The 20,887-nt window shown below is 49.8% G+C and overlaps 1 protein-coding gene across 1 annotated transcript; it reads right to left on the reverse strand.

The window, feature by feature from the left end:
• Window positions 1-2,937: 2,937 nt before the first annotated feature.
• On the reverse strand, window positions 2,938-20,609 carry LOC138930802 (melanoma-associated antigen 10-like). The gene is made up of 2 exons (XM_070291219.1): window positions 20,553-20,609; window positions 2,938-3,663 (listed from the first exon to the last, which is right to left on the reverse strand). The coding sequence occupies exons 1-2, from the start codon at window positions 20,607-20,609 to the stop codon at window positions 2,938-2,940; spliced, it is 783 nt and encodes a 260-aa protein (XP_070147320.1).
• Between the last annotated feature and the right edge of the window lie 278 nt (window positions 20,610-20,887).

The raw sequence follows: 20,887 nt of genomic DNA on the forward strand, positions 1-20,887 counted from the left end.
TTGTCTCTTATGAATACCTAAATGTAACAGTCATGGCAAGGACAAAGAGGGGCAAAACCTCGTTTGAGTAAAGGATAAAGGGATCTCCACTCCCGCATCTTTTGGGACAAGGGAGACACCGGACATGTGAAGCAAGGCTCCTTGTGGGTCAAAAGTCAAGGGATAATGCCAGACCATAATGAGTCTTGCTCCTCACGGAAACCTTCACTTCGAGATCCATCTTGGCTGAGGGATGTGTGTATGAATCCAGGGGAGTGTCCCAGGGAGGTCAGGTGTGGAAAAAGAAACCATTTGATAGGCCTGAAGGAAGACAAAAATCCAGAAGGACTGCCTCATATAAATGACTTGACCGGCTCTTGACTGTGCTCCTGCTCACCAGGGGTGACATCCACACTCTTTCTCTCCAGGATTGCATCTTTGCCTTGCTTCTGTCTCAACTAAATCTTTTCTTTCTGTGCTCTCCCACTTGTGCTATGTTTCTGATATTAAAGTCTGTACCTGCATTTACAGTTTCTGACTCTGATAAATGCACTTTTCACTGGAGGCAATGATCCATGAAACGATAGCGTTCAGCCTCTAGCCCTCGCTAGTCTCCTGGCTAGGATTCCAGACTCTCATCCAGGGTACCCAGGATCAATTCCTGGGCAGGGAATTAAGATGTCACTTCGCTCAGCCACTCACTGCTGCCTCAGGAGATCAGTGCCATTGGGAGGAGTCCAGGTCCTCACCTTGGCCCTGAACGGACGGCGCCTGGACAGAGCTTCCATCAGTCAGTCAGGAAGAAGCCTTTCCTGCTTCTTGGGACCTCAGCCCCATGGAAGTGGTACAACTTTCCTTCAGAATATCTTTCCACACCACGCCAGATACCAGCACAAATGGGATGCTTTTTCCCCAAACAATGTGCTACTGTTATTTATCTGAAAAGGGTTTTTTCTGTCTTTGTATTTAAACTGGTGAGTTGATCATGTATTTATTCCCAAACTGTTGGAGGTTTACCTAGGATCCCATGTTCCCTGCAGGCAGCTTCCAGGAAGCAGAGGAGAAGAGATGTGAACAAGAACCTGGAGTCTCTCCCCCTCCCTGCAGTGTGCTCTGTGCTCAACAGACAGCAGCCTGTAGGAGTAGCTTGTGATGAAGACGATTCCCTTCGTGGTTGAGGAGTTTTTGAGAAAGCCAAAGTGCCTTGAATCCCCAACTGTTTCTAGTCACCCCTCTGTGCTGGCACTTTCAAATGCAAGATCTGACTTAGCTTCCAAGGCTCCTGGGAATGTCAGGGAGGGGTCCCCCGGCTCCCTTCAATGCTCGTTCTGCCCTCCCCTCTGCAGTGATGCTGCCCACAGTTTCAGCAAGCTGAGGATGTGCCCCTGGCTCCTGATGCCAGGCACAGTCTCCCCCGGGAAGCCTGGCTGCCTCCACACGCTGGGACTTGCCTGCGCACCTCCACAGGTGCCCTTAGGCTCCCGACAGCCATGAGCTTCATGAGGGCAGGTATCAGACAAGCGACAGTGAGAGGACAAGGGCAGTGGGCGTTTTATTCATAAACTCTAGCTAGGATATGCACAATGCCGCACTTTTCACCTCCAAGGAGAATTCGGAGGTGTGTGAATTCAAGTTCAGTGCAGATTTTGCCACTGTGGTTTCCATAATCCCTCCTCATCTATGGCTTTAGGGCCTGACCACCTGGATAAGCTGATCCATTAGGTTAAGTGCACAGCCACCAGTTTTAAAGAAGACACTCCATTAAAATCCTACCAAAAGTTCGGGGATGCTTACCAAGACGTCTTCAACTATATTCTCCAAGACTGGGTAGATTGTGCAGCAAACCAAAGTCCACTCACCCCTCCCCATTTGGCAAATCTTTGGTGTACCTAGATCAAGCAGCATAAACAGGTGTCTAACTCTCCCTGACCACAGTGTAACTTCCCTTCCTGCCCCAGGAAATTTATCTAGGACAGAAGCGGATCTTCTAATGTGTATGTCCCATTTCAGATTTTCTTCTCACCCATAAGACACTGTGTATACCTGGCTGCTGCCACCATTCACCCTCATCACCATCACCTGCCACAGAATGAACCCAGCTTCCCAAAGCCCCAAACCACCCTGGACCAGGCCCCGACACTCAAGTGCTCCCTGTGGACCCTGCCCCTGGTTGCCTTGTTCAGTGGAACTAGGGGATGTCTGTCCACCTTCCTCATGGGACTGCAGCTCTCAGATCATCACTCTAGGTGTTGGGGTGTCCTGCTTGTCCTAGTGTCCCCACTGTTAACACAGGGCCTTCCACAGAGCACAGGCTCCATGAAGGTCTGTGGAATAAATGAGCCAGAGTGGGACACTTATTAAGTCACCTCAGGCTTTTTGTACTTTCTTAAATAATAACTTGAAAAACTCCAATTGAACAGAGATAGTTTAGCTGCATAAAATGACAGACAAGTACAGAGGAACTCACCTCAAATATATTTTATCTCTTAATTCCTACTAAGTCATATTATATTTCCAAAATAGTTATATTCCAAGCCCATGTAATCTTGTTCAGGTGACAAAATAAAATGAAAGTGTTCGCAATCACTTTTACAAAACAGCAAAACTCTTGTTCTTGAACTGGGTAAGCACAAACACACTGTGATCAATGTTATTGACATAGTTAGACACTGAGGCTTATTAAGCCTCCTATTAAAAGGAATAACATTTGAAACAATTCTAAAGGAAACAGAAATGAATCTCCATGTCATTGTAGAGAAGAGGAAGCCAAAGATGCTACACACCTGTTCCCTCAACTGGCCCAGGCTGTCACGACTGAGAAGGCTGAATGCTCCCTCTTCCAACACAGAGGGAAGGATCAGCCTCCCTTCCTAACCCCAGGACAAGCTGCTGGATGCGGGCCTGAAAGGAGCCTGGCTGCTGCTCTGGCTCAGGGCCCCTCTTCCTCCTCCCTCACACCTACGCATACCAGGGTGGGAAGAACCTGGGACGCCTTCCATTGACCCTGTGCAGATAGTCCTTGACTTGCTGCTTGCTGGTCTCTGCATAGGCCCGGGGACCCCACAGGAACTCGTAACGAGCAGGGTGGCTGTAAGGCACCTGACGGTACTCCAGGTACCCTGCCTGCACCCACACTTGGGTCAGCAGCTCCTTGGACTCCCCATAGATGCAGTGCTCTATGCCAGGAAATACCCCCATCATGCTGAGTGCTCCCCAGACCTTCTCCTCACAGACCCGGTCCCCTGCTACGAGAATCAGGCTCAGGACAGTCACCAGGAGGCCAGCCTTTGGTATGCTCTGCCCACCCCTCTGCATCTCATTGAGGGTGAGGCCCAGGGTGGGGACCATGACATAGATGTGCTCTCTGTGGTCCACCTCTTTCATATCCACGCCAAAGGCCAGCTGCAGGCACTGTGTGGCTTTACGGAAGACCACTGGGAAGTGGGCCTGGTTATCCCTGAGGACCCTATTTAGCATTTCAGCCTGGAAAATCGGCTCCTTGGTGCCATACTTGAGGAGCAGGAACTCCAGTAGTTCAGCCGTCATCACATTCATAGCCTGCTTGAACAAGATCTCCGCATCCACGGCGGCAGAGGAAGATGAGTCTGGAGGGAAGGAGGCCAGAGGGGTTGAGGCATCCTCTGCCTCAGCCCCCAGGAGCTGCGCCTCCACTGGGCCCTGGGCCTGGATTTGGCCCTGAAGGTCTTCCTCAGAAGTGCAGAGCTCATTCGTCGGGACCACAGGCATGATGACTGGGGTCTTGTGCCCAGTGGGGGTGTGGCAGGGGAAAATGGAGACTGCTGACCTGGGAAAGAGAGAGAGTGTAAATGGTCTCAGTTCTGAAATGCGCCACGGGTGGCTCTGACTGAGGCCGCTTACTGGTCTTCCTTGAGGGCTGCTCTTGGGTGTTACAGGGGCGCTCCTCCTTGGTGGTCAGTCCCCTGTCAAGTGAGGAAGAGAAATTCTGGCTCAGGGTGCAGCCAGCACAGCCCAAGGTTCTGGCGCCGACAAGGTAGGGGAATTAGGGCCTTTTGAGATCCCCTCTGTTCTGGGATTGGGAAACCCTGTGCACACTCAGGACACCCGCCTCACCTTGACTCCTGGCACTCCGGTGACCTCAAACACAGACCTCAGATCTCCGCCGTCGCCTCCTGGTTCCTGGATCCCCTGTGAGAAAAATGGAGGGGGCACCTCGGGGATAGACTGTGGCTCAGACCTAGGCCTTCTTTGCTGGTTGGAGGGATTGACTCTATGAGGTCCCCCCAGATCTGGGGTGGCTAGTCCCATTGGGGCTCACATGTAGTGCTCACATTTACACTGGAATGGCCTGGACCTTCCCCCTTTGGGGGCCTGCAGGGAAACTCAGAACAAGTGCCAAGTCTGGATAGAAAGTGCTGAGGGGCCCCATATGTGGCCACACATGCCTAGGGCCTCCCGTGGGTCCTAGGCTGGGGAGAAGCTGGGTCACCTCTCCTCACTTCCTACCTGGCCTCCCAGCACTGAATAGAGGGGCAGGCGTCTGCTCAGTCCTCCCTCGGTATCTGGGGAGTCCAGCTTTTGCAGACCCGAAGCTTCCGCCCTCTACCAGAACCCCTCACCTTAAGGCCCCTAAGAAAGAGGTGAATAAGCTGCTCACCCCACTCTGGGGCCTCCAAGACCGCCACCCCCCAACCCCCCCCCCGCCCCCCCCGCCCCGCCACTGCCCCACGCAAGAGCAAGGATCCCTCCCTGCCTTAGGGTCTAACAGCCTCAGTCCTTCCCTGCATGAAGCCTAGACTCCAGGCAGGACCCGCGATTGTGCCGTCCGCCATGTTGAAACGCCACAACATTCACCAAGTCCCCAGGACCCGGATGTCAGGAAACCCTGCACATCCTGCCCGGGGACTACCAGGGTCCCCTCTGTTCTGGGGTCGGGCTCCCCTCCTCCCTCAGTGCCCTCACCTTGACTCCCAGTAGGACCCGGACTGTCCTCTCCCTACCTGAGACCGGCTCCTCACACCAAGTCCCCAGTCTCTCTGAGACCCGCGTGTCAGGAAGTCAGACAGGCTTAGTGTGCTCTTCTCACCACAAGGGCTCCAGGGCCAACTACCGGGGCGGGGATCTATGGGGTTCTGTCGGTCCTCATGCAGGGGCCCCTCAGTCCTCCTTCAGGCACCTCACCTTGCCTCCAGTCAGGACTGGATTCTCGCCTCTCCCCAACTGCAGCCCCGCCCCTCACACCAGGGCCCCAGGCTCTCCAAGACCCAGATGTCAGGAAACCCTGAACATGGTCATCCTGCCCGGGGACTACCAGGGTCCCCTCTGCTCTGGGGTCGGGCTCCCCTCCTCCCTCAGTGTCCTCACCTTGACTCCCGGTAGGACCTGGACTCTGTCCTCTCCCTACCTGAGACCCGGTTCCTCACACCAAGTCCCCAGTCTCTCTGAGACCCGCATGACAGGAAGTCAGACAGGCTTTGTGTGCTCTTCTCACCACAAGGGCTCCCAGGGCCAACTACCGGGGCAGGGATCTATGGGGTTCCGTCGGTCCTCACGCAGGGGCCCCTCAGTCCTCCTTCAGGCACCTCACCTTGCCTCCAGTCAGGACCTGGGATTCTCGCCTCTCCCCAACTGCAGCCCCGGCCCCTCACACCAGGGGGCCCAGTGTCTCCAAGACCCGGATGTCAGGAAGTCAGACCATGCCTGTTTCGCTCATTCTATCCCACGGACACCCTGGACTGATAACAGAGACGGGCTACTCTGAGGTCTCCTCTGATTGTGGCCCACGGTACCCTAGTCTTCCCTCAGTGTCCTCAACTTGACACACCACAGGACCTGGGAATTGGCGCACCTGAGCCTGGGCCCCATACGCGAAGTCCCCAGTCTGAGACCTGGATGTCAGGAAGTCTGCCCCTTGTTTCAGGAGCCCAGGCTGAGAGCCGGATATCAGGAAGTGAGACCACGCATGTTGGGCTCAACCTATCCCAGGCCCAGGGTCCCTGCAGTCCTCCCTCAGGGTCCTCACCCAGACTCTTTCAGAACCTAAGATCCTCCCCTGCACCCTCTGAGGCCCCTCCCCTTACATCAAGTCTCCAGTGTCTCTGCGACCCTGTGCTCATGCCGCCACCAGGGTCTCCCAGGGCTGACAGCAGGTGCCAGGACCTGTGGGGTTACCTGTGTCCTCCCTCAACGTCCTCATCTTGAGCCCTGGCAGGTCCGGGGATGTCCCTATGTTGACCGGAAGCAGGACCCTCACGTCAAGGCCGTCACTGACCTGAGACCCCGGGAGGAGACTGTGGACATGATATCAGGGCTCCAAGCCCAGGGCTTCCCAGAGCTGAGATGATCCCACAGGGGTTCCTCAACCCTCTTTCTCTTTGTCACCTTGACTCCCAGCTCACCTAGGCACCTCCCTCAGCTGCCAACTTTGCTCGCCTTAGAGCCAGCATTCCCCCAAGCCAGGACCCCTGAGAGGCACGCAGGAGAAGGGGCTCGTTCCCACAAGCCTGTAAGGGTCTCGCAGGGCTAAAAGCAGTGACGACCTGTATGTCCTGGGCTCCCAGTGGCCCCCACAGGGTTCTACCTTGACTCCTAGCAGAGCTGGGCTCCTTCACTCTGCTGACCTAAACACAAGCTCTGTGACCCAGGCCTGCATTTCTCCCCCTCCAGTGGGGTCAGTGACGTCACATCTGGATGCCACACCCCATGGTCCCTCATGGCTGTCGGGAGGGCCGCACATGTATCCCTTGGGGACCCTCTGTCCTCACCTCGAGTCTCTGCCAGACGTGGGCCCCTCCCTCTCTCCACGAGACTGTGCCCTCAGACCGACTCTGACTCCCTGAGTCACTGAGGAAGTGGTGGGGGAGGTGGGGCTCGACCTGACAGCCTGGACCAGAGTCTCCAGGAGTCCCAGTAGGAGTGGAGTTGTAGTCTATGAGAACCTCTGTTCCAGGGTGACTAGACCCCCTCATCCCCATTCAGGAGGGGGCCTCCTTAACACTCGAGAGAAGGCTGCAGTCCCAGGACAGATGCTGGATGGGGGCCTGCTGTTCCCATGACCATGGGGGAGCACAGGGAACCACATATCTTCCCGTGAGGGCCCGTCAGCAGTCACCGTACTTGGAAAACATTCTGTATAAAATATTTGGTTTTAGGTGAAGAGGCTGAGTCATGGCAGGTGATTTAGGGGAACCGTTGGTTTGATGATTAGATAATATTACCTGTTGGTTGTTGTTCATTCGCTCAATCGTGTCCAACTCTTTGCAACTCCATGGACTGCAGCGTGCCAAGCTTCTGCATTGCAGGCAGATTCTTTTACCATTGAGCCACCATATATATACTTAAATTGTTAGAGTATCTGCTATTACTATGCTTCCATCTATCTCATACTCCAGTCCTATATTTAGTCTCTCCTTTGTATCTGTTGAAATAGTACTTTTTTAAGAAAGGTCAGGCCTTTGCTGGCTGGTGGTTATTTGCACAGACTCAGGAATCAGTTCAGTTCAGTTCAGTCACTCAGTTGTATCCAACTTTGCGACCACATGGACTGCAGCACGCCAGGCCTCCCTGTCCATCATCAACTCTCAGAGCTTACTCAAACTCATGTCCATTGAGACGGTGATGCCATCCAACCATCTCATCCTCTGTCGTCCCCTACTCCTCCCACCTTCAATCTTTCCCAGCCTCAGGTCTTTTCCAATGAGCCAGTCCTTCGCATCAGGTGGCCAAAGTATTGGAGTTTCAGCTTCAGCATCAGTCCTACCAATGAACATTCAGGATTGATCTCCTTTAGGATGGACTGGTTGGATCTCCTTGCAGACCAAGGGACTCTCAAGAGTCTTCTCCAACACCACAGTTCAAAAGCATCAATTCACCAGGGAAACCCAAAGCTCAGCAAATGTCAAGGCTGCAGAGATGCCCAGTCCTTCTTCTGCGCCCTCATGTTCCACTGGGTTTTATTTCAGCAGTGTCAGGTTCTGGTTGTAATTCAATTCACTTTCACTCCCTCCAGCAGTCTGCATCTGGAATCAAGGCTGTGTGTGTGCTAAGTCTCTACAGTCCTGTCTGACACTCTGTGACCCTATGGACTATGTAGCCCACCAGGTTCCTCTGTCCATGGGATTCTCCAGGCAAGAATACTGGAGTGAGTTGCCATTTCCTACCATGGGGGATCTTCCTGACCCAGGGAACAAACTTGAGGCTCTCATGTCTCCTGCATTGGCAGGTGGGTTCTTCACCATTAGCACCACCTGGGAAGCCGCAGAAACCAGGCTAGTCCTGCTGTATCATCCACCTCCTGGCAGCCCAGATCCAGATCCGTGCACCAGCCACTCCCCAGGCAGTTAGAGACCTGTCTAGCACATCCTGAGACAGCCACTGCCTGGAACGGGGTCCTCGGTGCCCAGCACTTGTGGTAGCAATTGCAGTCCACATCGGGCTCCTCAGATTCCGTCCACATGCCCAGAGACAAGGGTGCTGCCTGCTGCTCTGTGCAGGGTGAGAGCCCTCACTGGCAGCATGCTGAGCGCAACCTGGGCTGCTCTGCCTTCTCACTCAAGTACTTCTGATTGTGCTGCTCATCCCAGTGATTCCTCGAAATCCAACAAATTGTGCCAGCCCTGTGCATACAGCAGTGAATGGAATGGGCAGAGGGTGACTTTAAGGAGTGCCCATCTGAGGATTCCAGATCGGGTTGAAACAAGCCTTGAATTCTCCCCAAATCCTCATCCTTCTGCTGTGGCAGGATATTTGGGGATGTTGACCAACAGACCCATGTGTTCTGCTCTCACCCCAGGAGTTAGGGTCAAAGGTGGGAGGATGATAGAAATCCCAGGTCAGAAGAACTTGTGATCTCTTGCTGGACTGTACCCTGGGCAGTGTTCAGTCTTAGAAATCCTCTCCCATCAGCACGACTCTGCTGCAGAATTGCCAGAGGCAGCCCCCTGTGCTTCCCGTGGCACTAAAGTAGCATAGGAAAGCAGCTGAATTTACCTGTGCCCCCAAGAAGCAGTTGTGATTGTGGCAGAGAAAGAAAAAGTCACCCTCCAAAGGATGTTGCTCTGGCTGGTGTAGCTAGGAACCAGGCTAGGATGACGACACCCCATTGGAAGCCAGCATGAAGATGTGCTGTCTTTGAGGGCCACGTGGGATGCACTGCTACATCACAGTACAGTGGATGCTGGCGTGTACAGTGGCCAATGACAGGGGCCAGATTCTCTGTTTCTCCAGATGCCATGAAACTAAGCCTGACAGAATTTAGGTGATAGCCTGCTAGGAGGAGAAAATCCCAAGATGCTGGATAGCAATCATTAGTCATTAGTAAGAAATAACTGGAGCAATGTGGAATTAAAATGTCTGTTCTCTGGTGGAGTCGAGGTTCCAGATAGGGCTCGTTTGTGGTAGGTCGAATTCTATATGGCCTCCAAGTTTTCTACCCCCCAGTATATACGTCTTTGTATAATCCCTTCTCCTTGAATCTATGTTGTATGGGTGGAATGGACTACTTGTTTGTCAACAATAGTGTGTGGGGAAGGTGTAGGAATTTTTGCAGATACAATTAAGGTCCCTAATCAGATGACTTTCACTTAATCAAAGGAGATTATCCTGGGTGATTCTGACCTCATCAGGTGAATCTTACAAAAGAGGGCCAGGCTTTCCCTGCAGGTAGAGATTCCCCTTGCTGGCCTTGATGAAGTAGACTACCATGTGAGAGAACCTGTAAGAGGGCAGTGTGGCAAGGAACTGTAACTGGTATCTAGGAGCTGAGAGCAATCTTTGGCTGATGGTCAGCAAGAAAATGAGGACCTCAGTCCTAACCCCAAGAAACTGAACTCTGTCAACAATATGAATAAGTTGGAAGAGAACCCAGGGCCTCAGATGAGAACATAGCCCTGGCTAGCACATCGACTGCAGCTTTGTGAAACCCTGAGCAGAAGACCCAGTTAAGCTGCACACAGACTTCTGACCCAAAGAAGCTATGAGCTAATAAATGGGTGGTCTTTACAGCCACTGAGACTGTGGTTACACAGCACTTATTGGTCCTTCTTCATTCATCGAAGACTCAGGCACCTGGCTCACTGGTGTCCTTGGCATCATGAGTCCTGCCATCATCCTGGGTGACTTTAATGTCTACCTGGGCAGCTCATGCTACTCATAGCTCCTTGACTTCTTCCTTGCCTCTGACAATCTCTCTTCTCTGCACCTCAGCTCCCCACCTGCATGGCCACATTCTAGACTTTCCATTTTCAGGATCTGCTCCACCTCAAACATCTTAAACTTTGGGACCCCACTTTGACTAAAATCAGTTCTCTCATGCCCTCACTCTTAACCACGGTCACCCAAACTGCTCTCTCATGAGTCCCCTGCATTAGCTCTCAGTCTTGTCCTTCTGCTGCTACTTCCCAGCAAAATAATAACAAAACCAATAGAATTATGCCAGTTGGTGCAAGTAATTTTCTATTTTAACTTACCTTCAGCATAGCTCATCAATCTCATTGCATTTTGAAATGTTTTTAAGTTGTATTTCTTTTCAGGGCTACTGTGACTAAATACCACAAACTGGATGGCTTAGAACAACAAAAATGTATTCTCTTACTATATGGAAGCAGGAAGTCTGAAATCAAGGTATTCGCAGAGCTTCGCACCTTCTGAAACCAGTAAGAGAAGGATCTTTCCTTACCCCATTCAGCTGCTGATGGTTTCCTGGCAATTTTTGCTATTCACTGTCTTGTTGATGCATCATTCCAATCCTCCACCTGCAGGTGGACATTTCCTTTCTGTATGTGCCTGCCTTTTGTGTGGAAATTTCCCCCTTTTATAAGGACATCAGTCATATTAGATTACATCCCACCTCACTGACCTGATTTTACCTTGATTACCTCTGTAAAGACCCTATTCCCAGATAAGGTCACATGTTGAAGTATTAGGGATGAGGGCTTCAGCAAATCTTTTTAGGTGCAGAGGGTTGTGGGCAGACACAATTCAACCCGGAATGAAGTCAGAGAGAATAAAAGACACATAATACAAATCAAAGGTCCTATGCCCTTCCCATCAGCATCCCTTTCTCATTTTCAGTGTTTCTAGTTTCAGTTTGTCTGATGGTTTGCCTCAACCCTTGTAAATACTGTGCTTATGTCTATATTAACTTTTTTATGTAGTTCTCAACTTTATTCATTCTCTACTGACTGCCTGCTGTGCTAGATGACATTACAATTAACTTATCCTTTGGTCTTTTTAAGTTTATATTTTAAGTTTTTGATTGTGGTAGTTGATCAAGCATACACAGAAGTAAAGTAAAGAGTATAATAAAACTCACATGCTCATCACTGAAGTTTATCAGTTATTAACTCATGACCCATTTCTTTTCATCTCTCTCCCTACCATTTTCCCTTTTCCTCATTTTTTTTCTTTTTGAAAAATATTTACTTGAGTGCATCAAGTCTTAGTTGTGCCGCATGGGCTCTTTGTTGTGGATGTGTGATCTTTTGATGTGACACGCAGGCTTAGCTGCTGTATAGCTTGTAGAATCTCACTTCCCAGACCAGGAATCAAACCCATGTCCCCTGTATTGGAAGGCAAATTCCTAACCACTGGATCATGAGGGGAGTCCCACATTTCTGAGTTTTACAGATACTGTAACTACCCCTAGAAGGAAAAGGCGGACTGCCTGATGACCTGACTGCAGCCATGCCATAAAATGCTTCATCTTGAGCCAGTACTGAAAGGTTGTCCCTGTGAGCCGTGAATGACACCAGGATTCCTGGCCTGCAGAGAGGAATTCGATCCAGGGCCAGCGATGAGGCTTGATCTCTCAGAGCTTTTGTGTAGTAAAGTTTTATTAAAGTATGAAAGAGATAGAGAAAGCTTCTGACATAGACGTCAGAAGGGGGCAGAAAGAGTACACCCTTGTTAGTTTATAGCAAGAAGTTATATACCTATTGAAAAGTGAAAAGTGAAAGTGAAGTCACTCAGTCATGTCCGACTCTCTGCGACCCCATGGATTGTAGCCCAGGGAATCTTCCATGCAAGAGTACTGGAGTGGGTTGGCATTTCCTTCTCCAGGGGATCTTCCTGACCCAGGGCTCAAACCGGGGTCTCCCACATTGCACACAGAGGCTTTACCTCTGAGCCATCAGGGAAGCCCTATCAGCAAGCTGCTCATTAGAGACAGGAATGCCTCAAAACTGAGAGAGTGGCACCAGGCTCCTCAGGCACAACATGCATTTGGAGATAGCATTGGCACAAGGTGAGTCATCCTGGGCCATAAAACAATTGACATGAATCTTGAAGAAAGGCTGGTTTCCAAACAAATACATAGTTTCATTAACATGGCTTAAGTGAACATTTCCATGAGTAAAACATACTGGTTTGTTGAGCCATTATCCCCTCTGAGTCTTGGGTGGAACCTACTTGAAGAAAGACAGAGTTTAAAGTAAATAATGAAATAAGTTCAATAACATTGCTTAAGAGAAATATTTCCATAGGAAAAACACATTGCTTAACTAAAGGTTTGAGAAAAGTTAAGTTCAGGTGGTAACAGGTATCATCATGGAAATCCGGAATTGTAAAAGAATCCTCCTTTTACTTTTGTATATAGAAGGGAAAAAAAAGCCTGACACTTGTTGTTTGTTTCCTCCTGCCCCTTAAGAGAGGAGGAAAAAAAATTCTGACACTTGCCCGAGTCCACAGGTCAGAAATCAGAGGAGGTCCAGGCAGTGCCAGGGGTCAAGGTGAGTAGGTTCCCCTGAGTGTGCACCAGTGACTACCCGTCCCAGAACAGAGGGGGCCCCAGAAGGCCCTAATCCCCAACTGTGCCAGCCCTGCAACCTCAAGCTGTGCTGGCTGCCCCCTGGGGAGCCACCTCACATCCTCCTTTGGGTAGCCAGGGTTCAGACTGCTCAGGAGGAACTCCTCTATGAGGTCCGAGAGCATGCCTCAGGCGGAGACCTATAAGTGGCCTGAGTCAGACCGCCCATGGTGGGTTTCTCAGCCGAGACCACTGACAAACCCCCTCTCCCGCAGGCCCATGGTCCCCATCTGTCCCCCTGCTTCACTCCTATCTGCAGTTCGACCCCGGTGATCATGCCTGGGTTGCATGAGCTCCACCAGCCTGAGAGAGTCTTTCAGGATCCAAAGGGGATGAGGGTCTGATGCAGGCACACTTCATTTTGGATGAGGAGGAGCAGGTGGAGGACGAGGAGGAGGAGCAGGTGGAGGACGAGGAGGAGGAGCAGGTGGAGGACGAGGAGGAGGAGCAGGTGGAGGAAGGAGATGCCACTTCCTCCTCCTCCTCTCTCCTGGTCCGGGGCATCCTGGGGGAGGTGGCTGCTGCTGCAACAGCCAGTTTCCCCCAGAGCCCTTTGGGTGTCTGCCCCTCTCCCACCGCCATGGCTGCCACTCTAGGGAGCCAATTTGAAGACCATGGCCTCAATAGGCAAATTGAAGTATCAGGAAGCTCACGTGACGAGGGAGGTGACAGGCCCTTGGTCCGAGATGCACTACGGATGAACAAGAATGAGCTGGTATGATTCCTGCTCAGCAGGTATCTCGCCAAGGAGCCTCACAAAGGCAGAAGTGCTGAATAGTTTCCTCCAAGATTACCAGGACTACTTCCTTGTGGTCCCCAATCAAGCCTCAGAGTACCTGCAGCTGGTCTTTGGTTTGGAGGTGAAGGATGTGGACCCCAGTGAGCACACCTATATCCTGGTCCCCACCCTGGGCCTCACCCTCAAAGAGATGCTGAGGGATGGGCAGGGGTTGCCCAAGGCTGGCCTCCTGGTGGTGATCCTGTGCCTGATCACGGTGGAGGACAACCGTGCCCCTGAGGAGGAGATCTGGGGAGCACTCAGCAGGATGGGAGTGTGTCCCGGGAGGGAGCACTACATCTTTGGGGAGCCCAGGGAGCTGCTGACCCAAGTGTGGGTGCGGGAGGTGTACCTGGAGTACCAGCAGGTGTTTGACGGCGACTCTGCTCGCTACAAGTTCCTGTGGGGTCCCCGGGCCTATGTGGAGACCGGCAAGTTTAAAGTCCTGACATATCTGGACAGAGTCAGTTGAAGGGGTCCCAGCTCCTTCCAGCCCCTCTGCAGAGGCTGTGAGGGAGGAGAAAGGGGGACTCTGAGCCAGAGGAGCAGCTAGGTTCCTTCCTGGCCCACGTCCAACACCTCGTCTGGTGGGGGGGGCAGGAGGGAAGGCTGATCCTTCCCTCTGTGATTGAAGAGGGAGCCATCAGCCTTTTCAGCAATGAGAGCCCAGGCCCGTTGAGGGAACCCAGTGTGTGGCATCTTCGTGTTCCTGTTCTCTACAGTGACATGGAGACTCATCTCTGTTTTCTTTAGGAATTTTTCAAATGTTATTCCTTTTAATAGAAGACAATGTGTTTCAGTTTCTAAATATGTCAGTGACGTTGATCACAGTGTGTGTGTACTTTGCCAGTTGAAGAACAAGAATTTTCCCATTTTATAAAAGAAATTGGAAATGCTTTCATTTTATTTCGTGGTCCTGCACAGAATAACATGGAATTAGAATTAGAATGATTTTGGAAATGTGAATTTATTTAGCGGTGATATAGTTGGTGGAAGAATTAGAAAATAAAAAATGATAGTGAATTCTTTCTTCTTATACTTTTTGTGTGTCATTTTGTACAGCTAAGGGATCTTGGTTTACTTGGATTCGCCTGGGTTATCTAAGGAAGTAGCAATTAATCTGAGTCAAGCAGCCCACTCCTCACCAGCTCATTTATTCCAAAGACCTTTACAGAGCCTCTGCTCCATGAAAAGCCCTTGTTAGCAGTGGGGACACTGGGAGAAGCAGGACACCCCCACACCTGGAGCGATGGTCTAGGAGCCACAGCCACATGAGGTGTGTTGTGGGAGTGAGGGGAAACTCTGAAATGGGACATTGCTGTGAGGTGTCCTTTTGGATCTTGGATAAACCCCAGAGAGATCTCTTTCTGGGGTAGGATGGAAGAAGTCCTGGCTCATGTTGCATTGCTGCTGACCGCAGGGATTGAGTAGGTGTTTTCTATCCCATATCTGCTAGGCATCCTGCAGAACTCAGGTCACACACCCTTGAAGTGATGCCCAGAAATCAGTGTTAGGTAGCTTTTAATTATCTTGATTGTAATTGGGCATTAAAATCAAAGACTCAAACTTTGTTGGTAGAGCAATGATGAAAAGTAAGGGTAGGGATGGAAGACCAACTGGGACACAGGCAAAGAGTGGTTCATGCTTCTATTTCCTGGAGCAACTTGGGTCCTGCTGGAACACTCCTCCACACCCAAATTTCACAGGTGCTCTAACTGGAAATGGGGCTTCCTGGGTAATTCATATGATGAAGAATCTGCTTGCATAGTGGGAGACTCGAGTTAATCCCTGGTCAGGAAGCTCCCCCTGGAGAAGGACATGGCAACTGACTCCAGTATTCTTGCCTGGAGAATTCCGTGGACAGAGTAGCCTGGCAAGCTACAGTCAATTGAGTGACAGAGTCAGACATGGTTGAGGAACTAACCCTATAGTATAAGTTGAAAAGTTTCTTAGTGTATTTATGAAACATCCTGTTTGCTACTGAGGAATTCCACATCCTCACTTCAGTTCAGAAACTCAGTCGTGTCCAAATCTTTGCAATCCCATGAACCACAGCACACCAGGGCTCCCTGTACATCATCAACTCCTGGAGTCCACCCAAACCCATGTGCATTGAGTCGGTGATGTCATCCAACCATCTCATCCTCTGTAGTCCCCTTTTCCTCCTGCCCTCAATCTTTCCCAGCTTCAGGGATTTTTCAAATGAGTCAGCTCTCCACATCAGGTGGTCAAAGTATTGGAGTTTCTGCTTCAACACCAGTCCCTCCAATGAACACCCAGGACTGATCTCCTTTAGGATGGACTGGTTGGATCTCCTTGCAGTCCAAGGGACTTTCAAGAGTCTTCTCCAACACCACAGTTCAAAAGCATCAACTCTTCGGATCTCAGCTTTCTTTATAGTCCAACTCTCACACCCATACATGACTACTGGAAAAACCATAGCCTTGACTAGATGGACCTTTGTTGGCAAAGTGCTTTTGAATATGCTATCTAGGTTGGTCATAACTTTCCTTCCAAGGAGCAAGTGTCTTTTAATTTCATGGCTGCAATCACCATCTGCAGTGATTTTGGAGCCCAGAAAAATAAAATTAGCCACTGTTTCCCCATCTATTTGCCATGAAGTGATGGGACCAGATGCCATGATCTTGGTTTTCTGAATGTTGAGCTTTAAGCCAACTTTTTCACTCTCCTCTTTCACTTTCATCAAGAGGCTTTTTAGTTCCTCTTCACTTTCTGCCATAAGGGTGGTGTCATCTGCATATCTGAGGTTATTGATATTCCTCCTGGCAATCTTGATTCCAGCTTGTGCCTCTTCCAGTCCAGTGTTTCTCATGATGTACTCTGCATAGAAGTTAAATAAGCAGGGTGACAATATACAGCCTTGACGTACTCTTTTTCCTATTTGGAACCAGTCTGTTGTTCCATGTCCAGTTCTAAATGTTTTTTTCCTGACCTGCATTCAGGTTTCTCAAGATGCAGGTCAGGTGGTCTGGTATTCCCATTGCTTTCAGAATTTTCCCACAGTTTATTGTGATCCACACAGTCAAAGGCTTTGGCATAGTCAATAAAGCAGAAATAGATGTTTTTCTGGAACTCTCTTGCTTTTTTGATGATCCAGCGGATGTTGGCAATTTGATCTCTGGTTCCTCTGCCTTTTCTAAAACCAGCTTGAACATCAGAAAGTTCATGGTTCACGTATTGCTGAAGCCTGGCTTGGAGAATTTTGAGCATTACTTTACTAGTGTGTGAGATGAGTGCAATTGTGCGGTAGTTTGAGCATTCTTTGGCATTGCCTTTCTTTGGGATTGGAATGAAAACTGACCTTTTCCAGTCCTGTGGCCACTGCTGAGTTTTCCAAATTTGCTGGCATATTGAGTGCAGCACTTTCACAGCATCATCTTTCAGGATTTGAAACAGCTCAACTGGAATTCCATCACCTCCACTAGCTTTGTTCGTAGTGATGCTTCCTAAGGCCCGCTTGACTTCACATTCCAGGATGTCTGGCTCTAGGTGAGTGATCACACCATCATGATTATCTGGGTTGTGAAGATCTTTTTTACAGTTCTGTGTATTCTTGCCACCTCTTCTTAATATCTTCTACTTCTGTTAGGTCCACAAGTCCTTGATTAATGACCAATTACAAAAGAAGGTATTTTAAAGCTCATTAACACCTTGGGTTCTGGATCCCCAGTACCAGGAAAGAGAGGGTAGTTCCATGGATTTTTTGGGCATCACTCCAAGGGAGTGTGACCAAAGTTCTGCAGGATTCCTAGAAGATATTGTGTGGAAAACACCTCCTTTGCCCCTGTGGTCAACAGCAATGTGACAAGTGCCTGAAGCTAGTGTGAGGAATCCCGCCCGTGACAAGGTCATGAGGAAGGAAGCTGACATACGCAAGGTGTGATCAGACTTCAGGGCCCCCCCCTGGAAATTCCTAAGCATGTACCCCAACAAAAAACAAAAATCTGCCGGCCTTTGTACTCTGCTTTTCCACTTTTCTGATATTCTCTGGGAAAAAGTCAACTCAGAGCTTTAGTCTTCTGCATTTGAAAGGGATGTTTCAGTTAAACCCCTTCTGATTGCTCTCTAGCTTGCCTAACAGGTTCTCCGGACCTCTTACAGCTTGTGAATTGCTTACAGGCCCCCAACTGCGAGAGGCACAAAGCTTAAAAGTGTCTTAAAGATACAGAGCCTTTTCTAAAGAGTTAAAAATCATATTGGTGACGGGTTTTCACTGTTGACTCAATGATTGTTGCCAGGCCTCCATATTCTTTATCTTTTAGCACCTGAAGGATATTAATCAATGTAATTGGGATATAGAAAAAGGAATATAGTAGTTTTTGAAAGGTAAGGGCAAGGTCGGACATGTCCGGACATGTCCCGGCAGAGAGTCGCAGACAAGCCCAGGAGGCGGGCCGACAACCAAGCCATCCAATCAGGAAGCCGACACGGAGCCCTTAGACACCGCTGAAACCCGCGCTTTCTTCCTTATATGGGAACCCGGCCCTAGCTATAAAGCCTTTCCTCACCCCTCCTACCTCGCAGACTCCCTTTGTCTCCTTGCTCACCTTCCCCCTGGAGTTCTGCCCGAGAGCGACCGCCCAATAAAGGCCTTCACCAACGGTCCATAGAGGTGGCTCTTTCTTCCCGCGGTGTTTCTTACAGTTTTGATGTTAGCAACACTAGACTTTTGAGTTAATTACTTTTCCTTTGTTATAAATTACTGTACTCCTTTCACTTGTTATAAACTGCTGTATCTTTGCTATGTAAGAATGTAACTTTATTTAGTGCTTTCTGAGATTGGCACCAGACTTTGGGAAGATCAACACAAATAAGTCTTCTAGTTAACAAACCCTTATCAGAAAAAAGACTGTAAAATGTTAATTGGCCCTTCTTAGCCAGAAGATGATGTAAATCACCTAAGACTTGTGTATACAATTAGGTATGCAGAGAGAGAAGCCTGGTTTTGATAAGAGTCTGGACTGCTAACGCTGCATAACTTTGTGTTACCCATTGATCCCCATGTTTTATCAAAAATATAAAAAGCCTTCTGAACAATAAAGGATTGGACCAGTTTCTCGGACTAGTCTCTCTGCCTAGTTTCTTGGGAACCTGGCCCCCCGCTGTGTCTCTTTCCCTTTCCCTCCCTCTGCCCTTTACTCTAATTTCAGGCTGAATTCCCATCTGGGGCGCGGAGGCTCGCCAAGTCTACTTACTTTCCCTGGCTGTTAAGACCCATGCAAAAGGGAGCCTAAGGCGAGGCACCCTTAGATATTCAAGTGAGCGCTGGTGGCCTAATGTAGATGGTGCTAATTTCTTGTCTGGAATTTTATTGGTCTTCCGCGTAATCCAAGTTATTCAGCCCTCTTCCTCCACTTAATTTTCCTACTACACTATTTCTTCCTAATCTAATCTTATATTAATAAATAAATAAGTTTTTTCCTCACCAACTCCGTCCACCCTTCAAATTCCCTGGATCCACCAGGGCTGGACCCCGGCAGACAAGAGTCAGGACCCCTTTCCTTCCTGCCCCAGAAAGAGATCTCTTTGGCATTTATCCAAGATGCAAAAGGATATCTTACAGCAATGATCCCTTTCAGACATTCCCATCACCCCTAAGGCACAATGCAATATTGAGGGGTGCCACCATGCAGCCTCATCACAATCACCTCTCACAGAAAGAACCCAACTTCCTAAAGCCCTAAAGCATCCTGGTTCATGCACCAACCCCAGGATGCTCCTCCTGGAGCCCCACCTTGTGTTGCCTTGTTCTGTGGGGCTAGGGGACGTCTCTCCAGCTTCCTTGTGTGGCTCTTGCTCTGAGACCATCACTTGAGGTGTGGGTGTGTCCTGCTCCCTCTTGTGTCCTCACTGCTAACACAGCCTTTCAGGGAGCAGAGGCTCTAAAGGTTTTCAGAATAAATGAGCCAGTGGGGAGGGCTCAGATTAATTGTCTGCTACTTCCTTAAATAACCCAGACAAATCCAAAAAAAACAGAGAAAACTTAGTTTTTGAGAGTGATAACCCAAAAGGACAGAAACATGAATTCACTATGATCACCTTTATTATTATCTAAATCTTCCCCCATCAATATTGCTGCTAGGTAAGCTCATGTTTCCAAAACAGTTGTAGTTCCAATGTATCCCTTTCAGGGTCACAAAACAAAATGGAAGACTTCCCCATCTCTTTTACAAAAGAGCAAAATCTCTTGTACTTGAACTGGGTAACTACAAACATTTTGATCATCATCATTCACAAACTAAGACATTAAATGTTATTTAGCCTTCTATTCAGAGAAGGCAATGGCAACCCACTCCAGTACTCTTGCCTGGAAAATCCCATGGCTGGAGGAGCCTGGTAGGCTGCAGTCCATGGGGTCACGAAGAGTCAGACATGACTGAGCGACTTCACTTTCACTTTTCTCTTTCATGCATTGGAGAAGGAAATGGCAACCCACTCCAGTGTTGTTGCCTGGAGAATCCCAGGGACAGGGAAGTCTGGTGCGCTGCCATCTATGGGGTCGCACAGAGTCAGACACGACTAAAGTGACTTAGCAGCAGCAGTAGCAGCAGCCTTCTATTAAACTATCAAAGTTTAAAAATTTTCTAAAGAAAACAGAGATGAATCTCCATGTCATTGTAGAGAGAGGAACACAAAGATGCTACACAGCGGTTCCCCCAGCTGGCCCGGGCCCTCACTTCTGAGAAGGCTGACTGCTCCCTCTTCAGTCACATAGGGAAGGATCACCTGGCTGCTGCTCTGGCTCAGGCCCCCTCTTCCTCCTCCCTTGCAGCCTCTGCAGACAGGGGTAGGAAGGCCCTTAAAGCCTTGTGGTTGACCCTGGGCACAAATGCCATGACTTGCCACTTGCTGGTCTCCCCATAGGCCTGGGGACCCCACAGGAACTAATAGTGGCCAGGGTGGCTCCCCCACCCCAGGAGCAGAGGACGCCTAGAGAGATGCAGCCTCCCCCACCTCGGCCCCAGAGAGCTGCGCCTCCACCACGCCCTGGGCCTTGCCTGGATCCTGAAGGTCTTCCTTGTGCTTGCTTGGCTTGCTCAGCTCACCCATCTCAACCACAAGCGTGATGGCTGGGATCAAACCACAGACAGGAGTGAGGCAGGCGACAGATGGGAACCATGAGCCTCGGCTGAGAATCGTACCTGGGATGGTCTGACATAGGCTACTTAAAAGTCTCCTCTTGAGGGGTCCCCTCAGTCCTCTGTCAGTGTCCTCACCTAAACTCCTTCAGAACCTAAGAATCTCCCCTCCAATCTCTGAGGCCCCGCCCCTTATATCACGTCTCCAATGTCCCTGAGACCGTGTGCTCACACAGCCACCAGAGTCAC

Source organism: Ovis canadensis, chromosome X (assembly GCF_042477335.2).
Source record: "Ovis canadensis isolate MfBH-ARS-UI-01 breed Bighorn chromosome X, ARS-UI_OviCan_v2, whole genome shotgun sequence".
In the NCBI taxonomy this organism is placed as follows: Eukaryota; Metazoa; Chordata; class Mammalia; order Artiodactyla; family Bovidae; genus Ovis; species Ovis canadensis.

Bases quoted from the DNA above. Each gene is read 5' to 3' on its own strand.
- LOC138930802 (XM_070291219.1), bottom strand. From the start codon at position 20,609: ATGGGTGAGCTGAGCAAGCCAAGCAAGCACAAGGAAGACCTTCAGGAT. The intron at 3,664-20,552 runs GCCCAGGGCGTG...GGCCAAATCCAG, and splicing joins ACCTTCAGGATCCAGGCAAG to GCCCAGGGCCCAGTGGAGGC.